Raw genomic sequence first — 19,318 nt, 5'->3', positions numbered from 1 at the left:
GGGGGGGGGGGTTTGTATGAATGTCAATGCTTTATGATAAATTTTCACTGAAAATTTGGGGATTATTTGAAGAAATTTTAGGGTACCCTTAAAAAGTATTTAAAAAAATTTTCATAGACATTTTTAAGTAATTTCTCTGAAAGTTAAGGGAATGTTTGTGGATTATGGAAAGGAAAATTACCAAGAAATTCCCGTCCAAAGATAAGGCTTATGTTTTGATCTATCAAATTTCACTTACACAGTCTGAATGAGAAACTAAAAATGTATAGGAAAGACAGGCTTAGATCTCAGAAGTTAAGGGCTTCATTAAAGCTCTGTATGTTCAGTGCATGCCTCATCAGCTCCCCGTTATTTCAATGCTCTCATAAGACACTTATACCAAATGATGTGCATCAGACACAAGTCAAGGGCATGCATTGAAAAAAACAGAAAGTCATCGAGACAAAACAAAACATTTACAAGCTTTTGATTAGATTGGCTGTATTGGGTATTTTTATTCTGTTTTTGGCTTTAAAGTCATAAATTCAGTTTAATATGGATTGACGAAAACACAGGAAGTTTTAGCTCATTAGTATCTACAAAAGATGTGACTGGAATCAGATAAAAAGCAGGAGAATACAGTAAAATCAATAACACTTTAAGGACTGAAACAAAGAATAATCTGTTACTCAACAATAACTAAAGTCTACAACATTAAGATGTGTTGAAAATCTAAAACTTGTCAGTGAAGCCGACCTTAGTTCCCTAAACATAATTTTCAAGAAACTTTAAATATCCTTGTCTAAATGGCTTTCAGAAATGAATAAATGGAGAAGAAAAGCTACAGTCCGTGAAATGAGAATGTGTGTCATCTATTGATCATATGGACATCCTGGTTCTGTAATGGATTGATCCAGACTTGATGTGGACTCACTGCCCTGGCTATGACCCTGTGTCCTGTGGGAGTCAGCCACGTAATGCCTACCATGTCCCTTTGTTTGCTTGTTTTCATCTACTCTGTGGATGTGGGTGGGTAGATGGCAGGAGGGTGGGGTGTTTTACGTGAACTTTTATAGTTGTAAGTTTAAAAAAACACAACAAAACAAAACAAAAAGGAACAGATTTAATACTTACTTTCCTCTGTTTCCCCCTTTTCCCACTCTCTTTTACAGAGAGAGAAATGAAGCATATAGCACTGATCTCACGCAAGCCGTCATCAGATGACAATCAGCTGATTTCTTTTCTAAGCATACTACTGGCTACTCATGCTGCCATATTTAAACTGCTCTAGGCTGGCTATGCTCTGCTGCTCCCTCTGAAAGTTCTTTTTTTAAACCCTCCTCCACCCCAGCTCCTCCTTTTTTTTCTGCATCTGTCTTAATCACTGTCATCCTGTGGTCATTAAACATGTGCTGTTCTTTCTTGAGACAGTTCATGTAGGCTTGTGGAAGGACAGGGGGATCCCAGAACAGCCATACCACCAAATAGCAATGGATGCAAATAATAACTGCTAGTAAAGTGAAGTATTTAGAACCACAAAACACGTGTTTCTTGACAAAGTGGTCATGAATAAACTCATCGTGTTAACATTTTTAAATCTGAGCTGCTAGTTCTGTGACTTTTTCTAAATCCTGACTAAAAAGCAGTCAGTTGGAGTTGATAAACATACCTCAAATTCTCCTTTTGTGTACTTCGCATCAGGAACACTCACAATCTCATCATCAGCAAACTCTGGAAATCCCTGCAGATAGATGAAATCCATGTTATGATATTGCTGCTGATGAATTACTGACACATTCTGCAGGCAACATGAATAAAACTCTAGGATTTACTTACATTAAAATGCCAGAGAGTGAGAACAGCAACAACCATGCCAGTGGTGGTCCTGCCTTTACCGTTAGAGCAGTTAAAAACGAAGGCTGAGTGAGAGTCTTCAGCCAGAGAGCTCTTCATGGCCTCCAACATCTTATCAAAATCCTGAAGAGAAAAAACACATACAGGATCAAAGTTACACAAAAAGGACTAGTGCTGTCAAATAATTAAAACTTTTAATCACAGTTAATCTCAGAATTTCTACTGTTAATCCTGATTAATCTAATACTTCTATTGCATTTTTGCTGTTACACTATTCTGCATTTAAAACTGTTTTTGTGTTATTTTGGATCTTTTGTTTTTTCGGGATATGAGGCCAAGGGTAGTTGACTTCCTGTTTGGATACAGGCCTGCTCTATAGGTAGATCAAAGATAATGGCATGGATGTAACCACGGGGAAAGTAACTTGTTATGGATTGATAAGGATATAAGGGTTCAGCAAAATGTGAATGTTTGATATCACAAGGTTCAGATGACTTTTGACTTGTCCACATGCAATATCTTTTTATTTAACCTAAATAACACAGTGTGCCAGGGTCCTGCAGAAACATTTAGAGGGCAGGTGCTCAAAGTTAAAAGGGAAATACAGAGCTACAACATCAATTGATCAGTAAGTAAAGCAACTTAGAATTAGGGCTGCAGCATTAATGCATTAAAAGTGATCAATAAAGGTCCATAATTAATGCATTGTTTTTATTCATTGCAGTTGATTACATGTTTTTTGTGCCTTTCAGAACACTTTGTGGTTAAAGCCACTGCAACATCTCTCTGCTCTGTGGACAAGTCTTGTATTATCAAACATTTGCCTTTTAAGTGTTCCCTTTGCAATCCATAACCAGTTCCTTTTTCGGTGGATCTTTTTATGTTATAATCTTTTTTTAACCCAAAGCTTATTATTTTCTGCATGTCAGTATCCAAACATGAAGTCAATTACCTGTAGTCAAAGACAGGACAAAAATCCACTTTTAAACAAAACTTTTTTAAATGCAAAACAGTTGAATGTCAAAATGTAAAAAGGTAATATTAATCATGATTAACAATAGAAATTCAGAGATTAATTGTATGTTAAAAATTTAAGTTGTTTGATAGCCCAATAAATAACTAATTGCAAACTATTTTCATGATTATTTATTGAAGTCAGGAGTCGATTAATTGATCAATCATTCTTTAAACAAAAACTTGAATATTTGTTGGCTCCAGCTTCTTAAATGTGAAAATGTGCTTACTTTTTTTCATCTGTCACAGGGATTGAGACTGATTTTTCTTACAATTAAAAAAACCTCTCATAATTAGAATTTGTCTTGTTGGGGAAAATCTCAGTGCAGCTGTATATTTTCACCACTAGAGGGAGCACAAGGCCAGCTCACTGTTCAAATTATTTATTACAGGCAGCAGCTGAGGCAGCTGATAAACACTGTGGAAGGTTTTCTATTTTCATCAGACTTTGAAAAAGCTGTTTGAAGGTTCAACTCTAGTTTTGGCCACCTGAGAACTGAAGCTGTAGTTTGGGTTGCATTTTTAGTTTCTTTCACTTATTTGGGATCAGTAGGACCTGCTAAGTTTCAAACCCCAGCCTTGTCTTTGAACAGGTATTAGTTTTGACCACAAATGTTGTCCACAAATGTCCTGGGGGTCATGTTTCCGCAGAAAATACAGCACTGATTAGAGCAGATGTTTTGGCTGTGTGTTGGCAAGTTGGTCGGTTGTTGGGCATCTTCAGTCAGAAAGATATGGTGTCAGTCATTAAGAGAAGTATGGCAAAGTCATTTTTCTGTTCATGATGGACCAGAGGGACTTGTTAAGGCCAAGCATGAACAAAATTTACAAAAAAAGTTCAGACTTCTTGGCAAGTTATTATTTTCCTTTCCCTAAAACTTCAAAGAAAATCACCTAAAATGTATGTGAAAATGATTTAACTTTTTTTAGGTACCTCACAGAAGGTACCCAAAATGTTTAAGGTTAAGTTTATCAAAAAGCCTATAAATTCCAGTGAAAATTTCCTTGAAATTCCATGTAATTTGCTGCAAATCTTCAAGGAAATCCCTCAAAATTTCAAAGCAAATTTGCCCCAAAATTTCTTATAAAACTACCCAAAATTTACGAATAAATTCCCTGAAATTCACTGGCAAAGTTTAAATAAAATATTCAAAAATTACAAATACATTTAGCAAATTTCCATGAAAATATCTGATAATGTCTGAACATGGTTATTTCAAAAATCTTCACAAATCCCTTTGACATACCCCCAAAAAATTCAGACAAAATTTCCCTCAATATTTCTTATCAAATTACTCAAAATTCATAAATCAATTCCCCCAAATTCCTATAAAAATTCCCCCAAATATTACATAAATTTCCTGAAATTGCCATAGAATTCTTGAAACTGTTACAGCTCCCCAATCCCCAATTAAATTCCCCAAATCTACAATAAATCCCCTGAAATTCCTCACCAAAGTTTAAATCAAATTTCAAAAAGATACATATACATTTACCAAATTCCCATGAAATTCCCTGTTAATTTCTAGATAATTTCCTCAAACATCCAAACAAAAACACAAAAATATCAGAGCAAATTTTCCCCAGACTCTCTAAACATAACCCAACAGTTTCCATTGACATATTCAAACATTTCACAGCAAACTGTCCCATTGTTTCATCAAATTACTTAAACTTCAATGAACATTCTGGACAATAATCTAAAAAAATCTAACAGCAGGGATTATCTAGTAGGAAAGCTAAAATGCAATGTCAATATAGGTACATGCATGATCTTAAAAAGTTACTGTTTGGTTCAGATTCAGGTAAAGGTTGTCCGGGCTTTGTGATGGTTAAGGTAAGGTATTAATGCATCCATTTACTGTGTATCTTTACCTCCTCTCTGGGCGCACTGCAGTCCAGCAAAGGAATCCGTTTGTAGATGAGGCCCTGATGTGATTTTTTGTGCTGGTTGAAGATCTCCTGCACCGTCAGGCAGCTTTTGAACATCTTCATCTGCTTCTCCTGCTCCAGCGTCACCTCCAGCCACTTCTGAGCCCGCAGGACCTCCTCCTTCAACGACGTCTCCAGTTTCTACAACACAGGAGAGCATTTCACTACAACAGGAACTACCATAAAGACTATGGACTTAAAAGCTCAGTTTTCTCACTACCTCTATTATCTGTGGGTCAGATGAGGGGATAGAAATTGGCTGGTCCTGACAGGACGGCTCCCGTGGAGTGAAAATCTGCCCGTTTCCTTCCAGCACCAGCTCCTCCTGCAGGTTGACCCACAACACGTGGCTGTGCTTCCTCTTCTCATCTGTCAGATGGGCTAAAACTGCTCCGGTAGCCTAAACACAAAGCATGAGTTTATGATGATGGAAGTCCGGCTCAAGCATCCTGAAGTGGGTGTGCAACCGTCCACAAAACCATCATGAGTCATTCCTCTCGAGTCTATTTGTATTCTTATGTATATTCATGACTGCAGGGATGCAGGGATGAAGACGTCTGCAAATGTAGGCCTTACCTTACCTTTAGTGTTTTATCTTAAAGCATGTGTGGCCTAAGCTAAAGTGGGGTACATGCAGAGCTAGGAGGAGAATATGATGCATAAGATTTTAAGCCAATTTTGGGTCAAATTCCTCCCTTCTGACCAAAGTCAGCAAAGGCCAGATTATCAGATGGTTCTAAAAATAACAGATTTTCCTTGGGTGTTAGCTGAATTAAGAGTGATAGCCCACCCCATTCTGCCTGAGAGATTATCAAACATTAAATATTTATATTTGGAGATTCTTTTGTGTGGGGGGAGAACACTGAGGATAGCCAAGCATGCACTCTGGATTATCATATGAAGGAAGCACAACAAACACAGCCATGGCAACGACAGACAGAGGACATGGTGATATCTGGCAACAGCAGTAGTGATTATACAACGTGTCCTTTAAACCACATCGAAATTGACATAGAGAAGAGTCGGATCAAATTGATACCGCAGTCAATGTAGCAGGTAGCTAACGGTTAGCCCTGTTTAGGTTGTTTACTCTAAAGTTGGCTACCAAAGATTCTGAGTTTATAAAGTGGAAACTCTAGTTGTCAGGGAATGAATCTGTTAGCGTGTGGTCTGCTGTGTTGGTCATCTTGTTGCAGACCACATGCTAACAGATTCATTCCCTGACAACTAGAGTTTCCACTCTTGTGGAACAGTATAATAACAAAATGGTTAAATTGGTCATTATTTGTCTCCACATGTGGGATCGCTCACGGTTTCAAAATCAGTTAAGATTTTTAAAACATTTAAGCGTGTGCCACAGGGTAGGAAATGTGCACCCGCCACGGAATGCAGGTGTGCAAACTTTTGCGAGATCTTGCAAGACGTAACCAATTTTTTTTTCCATCATTATTTTTATTTTTTTCCCACTATGTCCCTTCCAGGGAGTAGTGCTGCTTGTTAAAAAAAAAAAAAGACGTTAAGAAATTGAGAGGCTGGTAAATTTCCGAATCCACCAACCACAGTGGCAAGTCGCCATAAAAGTCCATTTCCATCCCTGGTGTGCCATGTTTTAGAGTAGAAAGGTATTTGTGAAAGGAATTTATAGAAAAACATCTGCTTAGGTGTAAATTTGTACAGTTTTTATCCTGTCTTAAGCGGTCTCTAATTCTTTTTGAGTGTGCAATTTGATGGTTGTTTGGCCACTCACTCTCTAAGCACTCTGAGCTACAACTACATGTCTGCAAGATGCTAAACAACTAAAGCTAAATTGATTCACATTTCTGTGATCAGAGTAACAACATGCCTTATTGATCAAGTTTGCTTATGCAAGGATTTTTTTTGGTTAGCTTTGCAAACAATGCACAGAAATCAAACATTAGATAGAAAAAAAAGTATAAAAAAGTATAAAAATTGGGATTTTAATATGTACAAGCTCTTGTTGTATAAAAAGAACATGTGCAATGATGGCATGGTTGCAAGGTCTGCATAACAGCTCTAAAATAGAGGTTTCAAGGTGGAAAAGTTGCATATTGTTGTTTTAATGTGGTTAAATATGCAGTATTTTAAATCTGCAGTACCTCTGATGTTGGCTGAGACACTCCGTAAACAGGCATCTTGGGCACTCGTCTGAAGTTAACTGCCTTCATCTCCTTCACTGTGCTGAGCAGATCTGGAGCCAAAACCTCATCAGCAACCTGTGCAGCAGCAAACGCTCATAAATTATTCATAAGTATAATGTTTAGTGTGTTTGAATGATCACATAGCTGTGAGAAGATGAGAAGAAAAAATGATGAGGAAAGCTCTGTTCAGGCCATGTGCATCAATGAGGGTCTGATTTTGCATGACAGAATTAATCATCAATATCAAAGCTGGATTTCCTCACCAGGATTCGAGCTCCTCTGGTGACCAGCCCAGCGGGGGCGGACAGCTCTGATACGTCCATGCAGGCCAGTAACCTGTACAGCCACGCATGGCAGCACATCCACTGGCTGAAGTTGGACACAAAGGCAAGAGGATACTGCAAAAAAAGACAATTTGGGATGTAGCAAACTCTTGAATTTTGTAATGGATTGAATTATAAAGGGAAACACCTTTACCTGTTCATGTAGGTATGCGTTAAATACAATCAAGTAGAAGTAGCGCTCCAAGCTCTGCATGGTTCTGTTGAGAAAGTAGTCTTTGGTACTGCTTCCCTAAGAGACAGAAATATCTTTGAATAACAGCTTCTTTTTCTGTCAAGTGTTTCATTCTTTCGGTAGTGGAGCACCTGATCTTAACCTGAGAGAAAGATCCTGCTGATTTTCAGTCAAGCATGAGACAATTATTCAAACACTCTGATATGTGTTACATCAGCTCAAGGGTCATCTGTCGAGGACTTTTAAAGCATCATTATCATTGATTTCTTGCACACGTGTGCTTTTTACAGCAGGAGATGAATATTTCTGTTGAATATAAGCTGCTATGGCTGTTCTGCTCTCTCTGATTTTCAAGAGAAGAGAGTATCATCACTTACCTGAATTTTGTAATCTTCTCCAATCCCCTCAAGTTTACTCTTGTTCTCATATATAGCTTCTTTTATGTTGTGCATCTCGGAACACAGGGTGATAGCTTGATCAACCTATCAGACAAAAAAAATACATATTATTACCTTTATTTATTATATTGTTTAGTAAATAGGAATGGCTTCTAAATCCTGATGTCAAATTGATTTAGTATTTTTCAATTAATGTTATGGCCAACTTCAGCTCTGAAACATTAGCTGATCTTATCATGTTAACAACTCTGGCAGCTGCTCACTAATGGGCCGATAAAGTGTATTCAGAAAGTATTAAGACCACCATTATTTTTTTCCAATTTTGTTATGTTGAAGTTTCATAATACATTTTTTTAAATTGTATTTTTCTCACATTAATCCACACTCAGAAAACAGAAAGTTTGCAGATTTATTAAAAAGAAAAAAAAAAAAGAAATATCACATTGACATAAGTATTCAGAAGCTTTGCGTACTACTTAGTTGAAGCACTTTTTGCAGCAATTACAGCCTCAAGTCTTTTTCGATATGAAGCAACAAGCTCTGCACACCTGGATTGGTGGATTTTCTTTTCTTAGGGTCATTGTCAGTCTGAGGTCCTGAGCACAGTAGAGCAAGTTTTCATTGAGGATATCTCTGTACTTTGCTCCATTCTGCCTTCCATTAAACCTTGACCAGTCTCCCAGTCCTTGCTGCTGAAAAACACCCCCGCAGCATGATGCTGCCACCACCATGCTTCACTGTTAGGATATTGGGCAGGTGATGAATGGTGCCTGGTTTCCTCAAGACATAACATTTAAAACTGAGGCCAAACATTTTTGCCTTGGTTTCATCAGACCAGAGAACATTAGTCTTCGCAGTTTGAGACTCCTGCAGGTGCTTTTTGCAAACTTTAAGCAGGCTTTCACGTGTTTTGCACTGAGGAGAGGCTTCTGTCTAGCCACTCTGCCATTAAACAAAGATCAGTGAAGGGCTGCTGTGATGATTGTTCTTTTGGAACCAAACAGGATCTCTGGAGCTCAGCCAGAATGACCATCGGGTTCTTGGTCATCTCTCTTACAAAGGCCCTTCTCCCCTTGTTGCTCAGTTTGGCTGGGTACAGCACATGGAAGAGTCCTGGTTGTGCCGAACCTTTCTCTAGCCTTCCCCAGATCTGTGCCTTGCAACAATTCTGTCCCTGAGCTCTGCTAGCAGTTCCTCTGACCTCATGGGTTGGTGTTTGCTCTGATATGCATTGTCGTGAGGCCTTTTGAAGAGAGGTGTGTGCCTTTTCATATCATGTACAATTAATTTATTTTACCACAGGTGGACTCCAGTCAAGGTGTAGAATCACTCAGCAACGATCAAGAGAAAAGGGTTGAAGTGGTTGAGGTTCAAGTATTGCAAAGTCTGAATATTTATGTCAACATGGCATACAGCGCTCAACAAATTTATTAGACCACCTGTCATATTTGTCTCAGAGACCATCCAGCATCATGAAGTGCTTTAATGTGACTCTTTCATTTTCAGTCAGCTCTCCATGTTTTACCATTTTGAACAGGAATGACGAATTTCAAACTGAATTCACCTTTTAAGACCCAAATTTGAGCCGGCTCACTGGGCTTCTCTGTGAAGTCAGAAATGAATCAAGCATAACATTCAACCACAAAAACTCATTTTTCTCTTGAGGAATGCAATTAAATAACTATAATTTGACATATTAATCAAGAAATAATAATGTACTTTACTATTTTTTTCTGTTTTCCCAAACACTGTAACTTTGCTAAACGTTACTTAGTGCTGAGCTCATGGTGGTTTAGTGTTGGGTCTTGGTAATTAAATTCTAAAAAGAGTGCCGGTGAGACCTGCCCTTTTTGTAAACTATCTTGTGGCAATAATTGCAATGAATTTAGGCTATACAAATAAAGACTGACTGAATTATTTGTTGATTAATTAATAAACTGTTTGACTGTTTAAATAGACTCTCCATAACCACAATTCTGCACAGTATAAGACTAATAAGATATAAAAACAATTATGCACACCACATTTTTGAGTCAAGCTAATTACCTCATAATGATCTTTTTAAAGTAGATGTTGTGATAGTATTAACAGTTGACTGCTTTACCTCTGCCATGACCTGCTGCCCATTAGGCAGCTTGTTGATCAGAGTCTGGATGACCTGGAACAGTGGTTTAGGCTCTGAAGCTGCTGCCTCCTCAGCTCTGCAAAACAAAGACAAACCCTAGTCTTAACAACCATCAAAACAGACCTGAATGAAAACCATTTCAAATATACATTGCTGTGATCTTTTACCACGTCTAGATCATGTACAAATTTCTGTCCTTTGATATTTGAGTTCTTACTGCTGCTCTGGTTGTGAATCCCCCCTTAGGCGATTCATGACCAGTGTGCCGAGGATCATGGCGAGGTTTGTGCGGCCCACTCCCACCTGGCAGCTAAACAGCAGAGCAGGAAGCGGCTGGGATGCATCGTGGGTTCGAGACAAGCTGGTGCTCTCCTAGAGAACAGACCAAATACAAGAGGCTCTCATGGATGTAAAGCACACAAGATGAACAGTGATACAGCATTAAGGTCATGTAATGAGGACGGAAATGTTTTCTACCTGGTGTTGTTGTGTTGGTAAACACTAGCCTGAACAATGACACGTATTACCTGCAATTCACAGCAAAATGGCTCCTGATTTAAAGCCCTCTAGTTAGGTACATAGATTTTTGTACAGCAACACAATTATTATAATTTTACACCTTTTAACCAACAATGGATTCTAAAAAGCACAATCAAGATAACAAAGGAGATAACTAAAGCGGATGATGTCAGAACCCTTTTCCTTGGTGAAGACAAACACCTTCACAACTTCTAGACAAGCCAAGAATACTCTGAAGGTGTATCATTGTTACACAATCTACAATCAAGAGATGCCATCATGAATGTAAATACAGAGGCTTAACAACAAGGTGCAAACCTCTAGTATCATTCAAGATCTGGAATCAGATACTGTGGACAGATAAAACAAAGATCAACTGAATGATGGGAGGATCTAAGCATGGATTAGGAAAGGAACAGCTCTTAACACAAAGCATGCCATATCTTCTTCAAACATAGTGGAGGCAGTGTTATGGTATGGTCATGTAGAACTGCCAGTGGAACAGGCTCACTGCTGTTTACTGATGATGTGACTGCTAATGGGAGTAGTGGGAGGAATATTGGAGTGTATAAGGCTATATACACTATATAAGATTGCAGCAAGACCATACTGCAAAAGCAACCAGAGAGTTTCAGGGCTTCTTGCAGAGTTTACAGAGTTGCAAGGTACAGATCTGGGGAAGGCTACAAAAAATGTCTGCTGCACTGAAGGTTCCCAAGAGCACAGTAGCCCCCATAATTCTCAAAAGGAAGAAGTTTAGCACAATAAGGACTCTTTTAAGAGCTAGTTATCTTGCCAAACTGAGCAATAAGGAGAGAAGAGTCTTAGTAAGAGAGGTGACCAAGAACCCGATGGTCCCTCTCGCTGGGCTCCAGAGATCCTGTGTGGATATGGGACAAAGTTCAAGAAGGACAACCATCACTGCAACTCTCCACTGATCTGGGCTTTATAGCAGAATGGTAAGACTGAAGCCTCTCCTCAGTGTTAAACACATGAAAGTCCACTTGAAGCTGAAGGACTAAGACTGTGAGAAACCAGATTCTCTGGTGTAAATTAATGAGAGAAAATAATGATTTTAACGACTGGAGCATCAGGCTGCATCATAACAAAACTGAAAAAATGAAGGGGGCCTGAAAACTCTCTGACTGCACAGTCTGTCTTTTCAAATCCTCAAACTATGTTTTCCTGGTCCACCATATGTGTTTTGGAACACACAAGTAAAGAAGAGGAAACTGCACTTTTGCAGCCTTTTTAAAAATCACAGCAAAGAGGAAGTGAGAGAACATCCAGGAAGTTAAATGAGCTGGAAAGCATGAGAGACTGCTCAGCCAGGAATCTTTCAAAAGGAGCGACAAAGCTGTGAGTGAGAATTCATGAAAAAAAAAATTGATGCAGTGTGAAATACTCTAATTTAAACAATGCTAAAAGGAAAAAAATGAGGCACTTCCAACTAAACTGGCTGCTCCAACTCAGTCCAAAAATGGGCAAAGCAAGAAGAGAAGAACATCCTGTGTGAATGAAGTGCAGGATGGAAACCAGGCAGAGCAGATGACCAATGAGCAGACATGAAGAGCCTGCAGGTTTCTGCGATTTAGTTTACAACTATCATGACTAATTGCACAGACAGGACTGAATAAAGAAGTGACATCTGGATTTAAAAGAAGATGCTGACTTTTCCCTCCCTCAGTGAGAACATCCAGATGCTCTACAGTCATTTATAACTTTTAAAACTCTTCAAAGCAAGATCTTGTAAACAAAAATGGTCCTTCTACCAGCTAGCGTGTTGAAAGTGTTGGTGTTTTTACACACATCTTACCCTGAGTATGCTAACAAATGCGTCAAAATCTTCTTCCAGCGGTGCTCCCTCTGTTGGCAGTGGTAATCTGTAGTACCTGCAATGCAACCGGATTGTTACTGAGTTGTTCCATCGCCTGTGTTGTGTCAATATTGCCCCTATGTAGGTCATAGCAAGATGCATACGCACACATCTGACCTAGAAAACACAGCTGAGCTCCTTCATGTTGTGTTCATGAACCACAAGATAGGAAAAGGATTAGAAAACAGATAAAATCACAGATTTTATTAAAAATGCACCACCTGCAATTTCAAACTTCCTGTAATGAAGGTTTTGCTCCTTTATGCGATAAAACCAGTAATGATGGCCTTCAATCAGCCCTTGACATCTCAAAATAAGCTCACACTGCTAATCTGATTTTGAACAGGATGCTGCAATCTTAAAATTTAACACCCCACCTCCTCTTTTCCTTCCAAAAAAGCACAGCAACCGCCTTTGCACAAACAAGCACTATTATTTATAACCTTCCCTGCTTATTCTGCAGCAGGCAGGCGGACACATGTAAACTGAGGGGGCTAATAAAAGAACAATGTAAACAACCTGTAGGCCGGCATGGTGAACATGGGCCTCTTGTAGACCTCCTCCGTCACGTGGATGTCCTCCTCGCATGTTATGGCAATCTTCTGCGGCTCGTCTTTGAAGAACTCGATGTCGTTGTAGACGTAGAAGACATTTTCGTTGAGCTTTGCAAAGTCATGGAGCTGTGGAGGAAGGAAGGATATTTGTGATGATTCTGTAAACTATGATTGCACAAGCAGATGTTAAGTAAAGCATGGTGCACATTAAAGGATAAGCACGCCAAGTTTGAACATGATTTTTGAGCACTCCAACAACAAGACATCAGAGCAAAGTAAGGATTTTTGGATTGTTCAAAACAGTGATCATTTAAAGATATGATGAAAAATGTTCATCAAAAAGTGTTCTAATGCCAGGGACTATGACATTGTAAAACAGATCATTGATGATAAAAAAAAAAACTCTTAAAAAGAGTATGATTTTTGTTGGTAACCAGATGAGGTGGGACTTCAATATCGGTATTGGCTGACCTATATATGTCATTTTGTGTATTTATTGTTCACATTGTTATGTAGGTACTTGTCTAATGTGCAGATTTTGCATTATTGTAGGAATGATGTTACTGCTTCATGCTGTGCAAGGGGACCTTCTTTTTTTGCACATTGTTCTTTAAGAAGCACCAGCATAGCATTGGCTACTTTTATGCACAATGCACCTTAGCAGGCAATGACCTGCTCTGTGATTTCATGTGGTCTTCCGCTTTGTGGCTCAGTTGCTGTTGTTCCTAAATGCTTCCACTTTCTCATAACATCCCTCACAGTTGACTGTAGAGTCTCCAGCAAGGGATTTTATGGACCGTCATATTGCAAAGGTGGCATCCATCACAGTGCCACACCTGAAGTCACTGAGCTCTTCAGAACGACCCATTTTGTATAGAGACAGCTGGACTAGGTGATTGATTTTATACACCTGTGGCAGCAGGTCTGATTGAAACACCTGAGTTCAATAATTAAGTTGTGTGGCCAAATACTTTTGTCGATATCAGTTACATAAAAAGAACAGTGCCGTCTATTCTCTGAAGGGAGTGATAATGAACATTAACAAATGTAGCTGACTCTAGACTGACTCCTTTTAAAGCCAAGGCTTCTTCCTTATAAGCCATTAAAAAGCTGTTTAAAGGTCAAATCTGTCACTCTTGTGGGAAAAAAATGCATGACAAAGATATTACTTTAACCACACTGGGCTTTAATCATCACCTCCTTCCTGACAGTGAGCTCCAGGTTCTCCACCAGCTCTTCCTTCTCCAGGTCATGAAGGTTTTCATGCAGGTTTTCCTTCCTCCTTGGGGTGTATGGCACAAAGTCGTCATCCTTGTGCAGGAAAACCACTGGCTCCTCTCTCACACAGAGAAATATGACCTCCTGTTAGCAGAAATACAAGAAAAGAGGCTTCTGAAAATAGCTTTTTGAAGAAAATACACATCCTCCAAGAGCTACTGGAAACAATCATTCAGCCCATGACTAAGTTCTTAAGAGACGCTTAAAGTATAATTTTCTGAATTTCATTTTAATTAGGGTAAGTTTTCTTGCTGCTCTAAGCAAAGAGATTCTTTTTTCCACTGGTACGCACAACCACAACTTTCTGTTAGCTCAGTTCAACAATTCAGCCACAGCCTCCTCTCAGCACTTGACTCCTCAAATATTTACAGACAACACAGATAGACGGAGGCCTGCTAGAGAAACGCGGGAGGAGACAGAGAGGAATTGAGGGCATGTAAACCGCAAGGAACAATTTGTTTGAGCTCATGTTCGTGGATTAATACGTAGAAATGAAAATAACCTTGTGTCCCTGCGCTTGGAGCCTCTGAAGGACTTGTTTGAAGCCGTTCAGGCTCGGCTGACCCATCCCATACAGCGGGTACGATCCCTTGACTTGACGGAAGTTGGGCGCTCCATAGCTCCCTGTGGTGTTTAGGACATCTGCTTTGCTGTACACGTCCTGGACCATGAAGTATTCCCCCTGGAAAGTGAAGACACTTTCATGAGATGTAAACTTACACTTTGCAAGCTTCCAATAAAGAATAAAGGAATAAATTCAGCTGAATAAATATGCTTTAAAATCTGAATTAGCATTCATTTAGGTTTAATTATTGCTACACTGAAAGACCTCAATTGATTGTCACATTTTTTATACTTTTTCATCATCTTACCAAGCTATTTTCACAGTTCAGACAGCATCCAGGAGTTTTACTGCATTTTTTTTGGTGTTTCAAAACAAACTGACCTATCATTAGGTGCCTGAGAAACAAGGCTGCCCACAAGGGCGGATAAAAATGACAGCTGTCTGGGGCCCAGCCAGACTGGGGGCCCATGGAGGACAGCAAAAGTAAGGTCCACTGTAAAGCTTAGCTGTGATATCCATTTTTTACCTAGCTAATAATCACTTTTATCAAAGCAGATAAAAATTAATTTGATTTATTTATGCTGTAGTTCAAATAAGGCCTTTTGCCTTGTCTTAAAACAGTATTATCTTTTTATTGGACATGTAACAATGTGGATGGGAAGATTAAACTGAACAGTTTGGTAGGTTAAGTCAGACTTCATAGATACGACATCATGTGCACAAACGTCAGGATGCCGAAAAATAAAGCTCAAAAAAGTGAACCAACTTTAATGGAAAATGATTACATAATTGTAAAAAGAGACAAAAAAAGGCTAAAATGGCAAAAGTGGATTAAAACTGGCAAAAAGTGGTATAAATGGCCCAGAGTGGCAAAAATAGCTGTATATAAGCAACGCAGTTGACAGCAATAAACAGTATTAGTTGGGGTAAAGCGGCTAAAATTGGGTTAAAAGTTGCAAAGTGGCAAATATGGGCAAGAAGTGGCAAAACTGAGTGATAAGCAGCAAAATGGGTTAAAATTGGCAAAAAAGTAGCAAATATGGGCAAGGAGTGACAAAATGATAGTACATATGTAAAGCAGTTGCAAAAATGGGCAAGAAGCACAAAGAAAATGGATTAACAATTGCAAAAACAGAGGCAAAATGGGCTATAGGCTATAGGCAAAGCAGTAACAAAAGTTGAAAGAAGCAAAAACAGGGGCAGAAAGAGGTAAAATTTGCATAAGGTGGCAAAATAGGGGCAATAAATGGTGAAAAACAGCATGAATTGGTGTAAAGTGGCAAAAAAAAATGGGTAAACGGTGGCAAAAATGGGCATGAAGCAAAAAAAGGGTTAACAGTGGCAAAAAAAGAGGTCGAAATGAGCAAAAAGTGGTAAAAATGGGATCAAATACGCAAAGCAGTAGCAAAAAAAGGCTATTAAGGGTGAAAAACAGCATAAACTCATGTAAGGTGGCAAAAACAGGTCAACAGTGCTAAAAAATGTAGCAAAAATGGCTGGAAAACATGATGTAAATGGGTTTAAAAGTAAAACTGATGAAAAATTCCAACATCAGAACTCAGTTATAGTTTAATGCACTTTTCAGGTCCAAAATTATAACCAGGAGGCCAGGACCAGTTCTACTAGTCCAACACATATGCAGTGATAAATGCATGTGATACATCCCAACTGGGGAGGGCCCATTCACTGCCCATTCATTTTAGGGGCCCAGCCAACTCTGTAGGCAGCCCTGCTAGCACACCATATGATTTGAATAAGTGTTTCAAAGCTTGAAGATCTGGTATTGTGACAACCCAGTATTTGAACAACCATGACATAGCAATTTATCTCTTACCTCAAGCTCTGTCAGATGACAAACACCAACCCTGACACGTTCTACTTACTCTGTTGTAACAACAAGTCAAATCTCTCTCATCACCCCCCTCTCTCCAAGATTTATAGTGATGTGGTTCCATAGAGCCTGACAAGCTAATCATAAAAATATCACTGAAAAGGAAGGAAGTCTGTCACCAACAAATCCCCCTTTGAATCTTTTATCACAGATCTTTTGGTTCAGTTGTGGTTTATTGTCACCTGGGTGCTTCAGACACAAATGCACAGCAGATATTCTTACCCTGCAGAGGCCTGGCAAGATCAGCGAGGGAAAGACATGCTGTAAAATGTCTTATTTTGGTTTAGTTTATTTGTTTATCAAGTGACAGCTTGCAATGGCCTTAATCATTCATACATCATAAATGAAAACATGGTTGCACCAGATTAAGTGAGTCGCTAATTTCCATCTGTAGTCCCACATAAAACTGACACAAAACATACATAACAATCCTGCAGCAAGGACAAACACCTAGTTTAAAAAGATAAAAACCATAGATAAACCTTCTTCTAGGAGATATAAAAAGCATAATTAGAAAGTGACCAGGACGCAATAGCAACAGTATAGAAACACAGGAAGGCAATAGTTAATGGCATGACTAACACACAATAGCAACATTAAGTAGTGCCAAAAATGCAACAATTAGTTAAAAAAGCAACCAAAATTCATCAGTGGCATCAGGAGCTACCAAGCTTAGTAGCTACATTATAAAATGACCCATATACAAATGTGGATTCCCTGCTCTGTATAAGCTCTAATAAAGACAGGATGTTACTGATGGTGAAACCGCTGACTTAAAAATACACAATCACTTCACATCACTTCCTCTGGATTATTATCTTTGCATCATTTTGCACTTTTAAACTTACATGTGATTTTAATAAAAATCAAACAATATGGGTTTCTGTTTTGATACCACAGTGGTAAAAAAAAAACTTGATATCCAATGTTTTCTTTATGTTTAATAAACAAAAATTGCACTGAAAATATTTCAGAGCCCCTGGCAAAAGATGTGTTGCTCTTTTTAAATCATGCTACTGCTACTGCTTGTTGATATAGAGATTTGACTGTTTGAATGTGAAAACAAAGTATTTGAATTATTAAGTGCTGAAAACCTAAGATGTATTTTTAGGTACTTTTTTTAATCAAGGCAGGTTTTGAAATGATTTTAGCAACATGCATATAATCTATACATACCTATGTTTATTGCCCTTCAACAAGCCGGGACAAATATCTTGTGTGTTTTAACTCTCTTGTTAATAAACTCAATTGGATTCAGATTCTGATGTAAACAGAGGCTGCATGTTAAATGTGACAAACTGCGAATGCATTTGCAGACAGAGCAGAGGTGACGGAGCACATCAAAGCCCTGATAGGAGGGTGACATTCCTGCTTGAATGGCTGCCCACATCATAAACCAGCGCATGACAATGTTCCTACGTCACTCTGCAGCGTGGACGTGTGAGTGTGAAAGGAGCAGACAGCGTGGTGGGAGGTTTGTGGTACATGTCGGACTCACCTGCACCAGGTAGTGCTCGGGCATGTTGTCCGATATCCGACCCACTTTGTAGTTGGTCTTGAGGATTTCATCGTGAATCTGGAACTCTTGTCTGCAGTTGTACCTTTGAAGCAAAGAGCAGCAGCAGGGACGGGGGTCAATTCAATTATCAGCTACTGTTTGCCAAGCCTGAATTGACAAATGAGATGATAACAGGGGCAAACACTCCAGCTAGGGGTGAGAAAGGACGAGGGGGGTCTTCACAGTGATCAAAGAGGATTAACACCCAATTGTGAGAACGCGGATTCAGGGAGGGACTTACGTGATGACGACAGGTGCCACTTTGTTGGTGATAATGGACTTGGCCTTGTTGTTGTGGATGCTGACAGTCTGGAAGGGGCTCATGCTCAGAGACTGCCTGCTGTCGGCCATCCCGTTACCATGGACACTCTCAAGCGGCGACGCTACGGAAACAGGTTGTGGTGCGGCACTGGCAGTTGTACCCATGCTCCACAAGCAGCTGTGAATGACATCGCAGTAGACTCAGAAACAGGAAGCAAACACAGACGCGGTGGCATGTGGGGGATGGCAACACCTACAGACATAACTGAAGTGTGAAAATGCTATTTGGAGAATGTCTTGCACTTCAACACTGAAAAAAACTGAAAAAATGTATTAGTCATTGATATCACGTAACAGACACATACTTTTGAAGGTGTACAAAAGTGAGAAGGAATGCCAAGAATAAGATTTAAGAGCCTCCAAATCTGCTCTTGCATTACTAACAAGTTGCCTCCTTTTTCCCTATCTAAAGCCTCATTTTCACAACGGCTGAAACAATACAAGAATTTTAAACCTCAGAATAAAACCAATAAAAATCAAGGCATATCAGTACCTGCTTTGATAGCATGGCTACAAAAGTAGAAATTCTAGGCACCCCATTCTGGGTCTTGTTTTTAATCACAAAAGCTGCGTGTTAACTCCTGCTGACTGTAAATTTAACAAATTCTCTTTTTTTCATTTGCTCTGTCAACATATTTGTGTAATTTAAGACAGTTTATAGGATTTTGCCAGCAATTTTTATGGACTTATTCCTCTCCTATACAACTGTATTAGGAAAAGATGTAGCTTGTTTTAATGCTTTGTAACTTCTCAGTATAATCAATCGTTAAAATAAGACA

General features: G+C 39.0%; 1 protein-coding gene across 3 annotated transcripts in view; it reads right to left on the bottom strand.

Moving 5' to 3' along the window:
- Window positions 1-19,318, bottom strand: part of pald1a (phosphatase domain containing paladin 1a) — a 107,389-nt gene that overhangs the window by 67,993 nt on the left and 20,078 nt on the right. For all 3 annotated transcript variants that reach the window (XM_041815649.1, XM_041815648.1, XM_041815647.1), the window contains exons 2-17: window positions 18,460-18,657; window positions 18,159-18,261; window positions 14,707-14,886; window positions 14,124-14,288; window positions 12,892-13,052; window positions 12,313-12,388; window positions 10,195-10,349; window positions 9,957-10,053; window positions 7,832-7,936; window positions 7,416-7,511; window positions 7,202-7,336; window positions 6,897-7,013; window positions 5,000-5,179; window positions 4,723-4,920; window positions 1,816-1,956; window positions 1,649-1,720 (exon numbers count right to left, since the gene is read on the bottom strand). In XM_041815649.1, the coding sequence (XP_041671583.1) occupies window positions 1,649-1,720; window positions 1,816-1,956; window positions 4,723-4,920; window positions 5,000-5,179; window positions 6,897-7,013; window positions 7,202-7,336; window positions 7,416-7,511; window positions 7,832-7,936; window positions 9,957-10,053; window positions 10,195-10,349; window positions 12,313-12,388; window positions 12,892-13,052; window positions 14,124-14,288; window positions 14,707-14,886; window positions 18,159-18,261; window positions 18,460-18,644 (2,166 nt within the window). In that variant the 5' untranslated portion in view covers window positions 18,645-18,657. The remainder of the gene's footprint in view (window positions 1-1,648; window positions 1,721-1,815; window positions 1,957-4,722; window positions 4,921-4,999; window positions 5,180-6,896; window positions 7,014-7,201; window positions 7,337-7,415; window positions 7,512-7,831; window positions 7,937-9,956; window positions 10,054-10,194; window positions 10,350-12,312; window positions 12,389-12,891; window positions 13,053-14,123; window positions 14,289-14,706; window positions 14,887-18,158; window positions 18,262-18,459; window positions 18,658-19,318) is intronic.

The sequence above is a fragment of the Cheilinus undulatus genome, linkage group 20 (genome assembly GCF_018320785.1).
Source record: "Cheilinus undulatus linkage group 20, ASM1832078v1, whole genome shotgun sequence".
In the NCBI taxonomy this organism is placed as follows: Eukaryota; Metazoa; Chordata; class Actinopteri; order Labriformes; family Labridae; genus Cheilinus; species Cheilinus undulatus.
The sequence above is the reverse complement of the archived record's forward strand: the minus strand, read 5'-3'. Positions and strand labels throughout refer to the sequence as shown.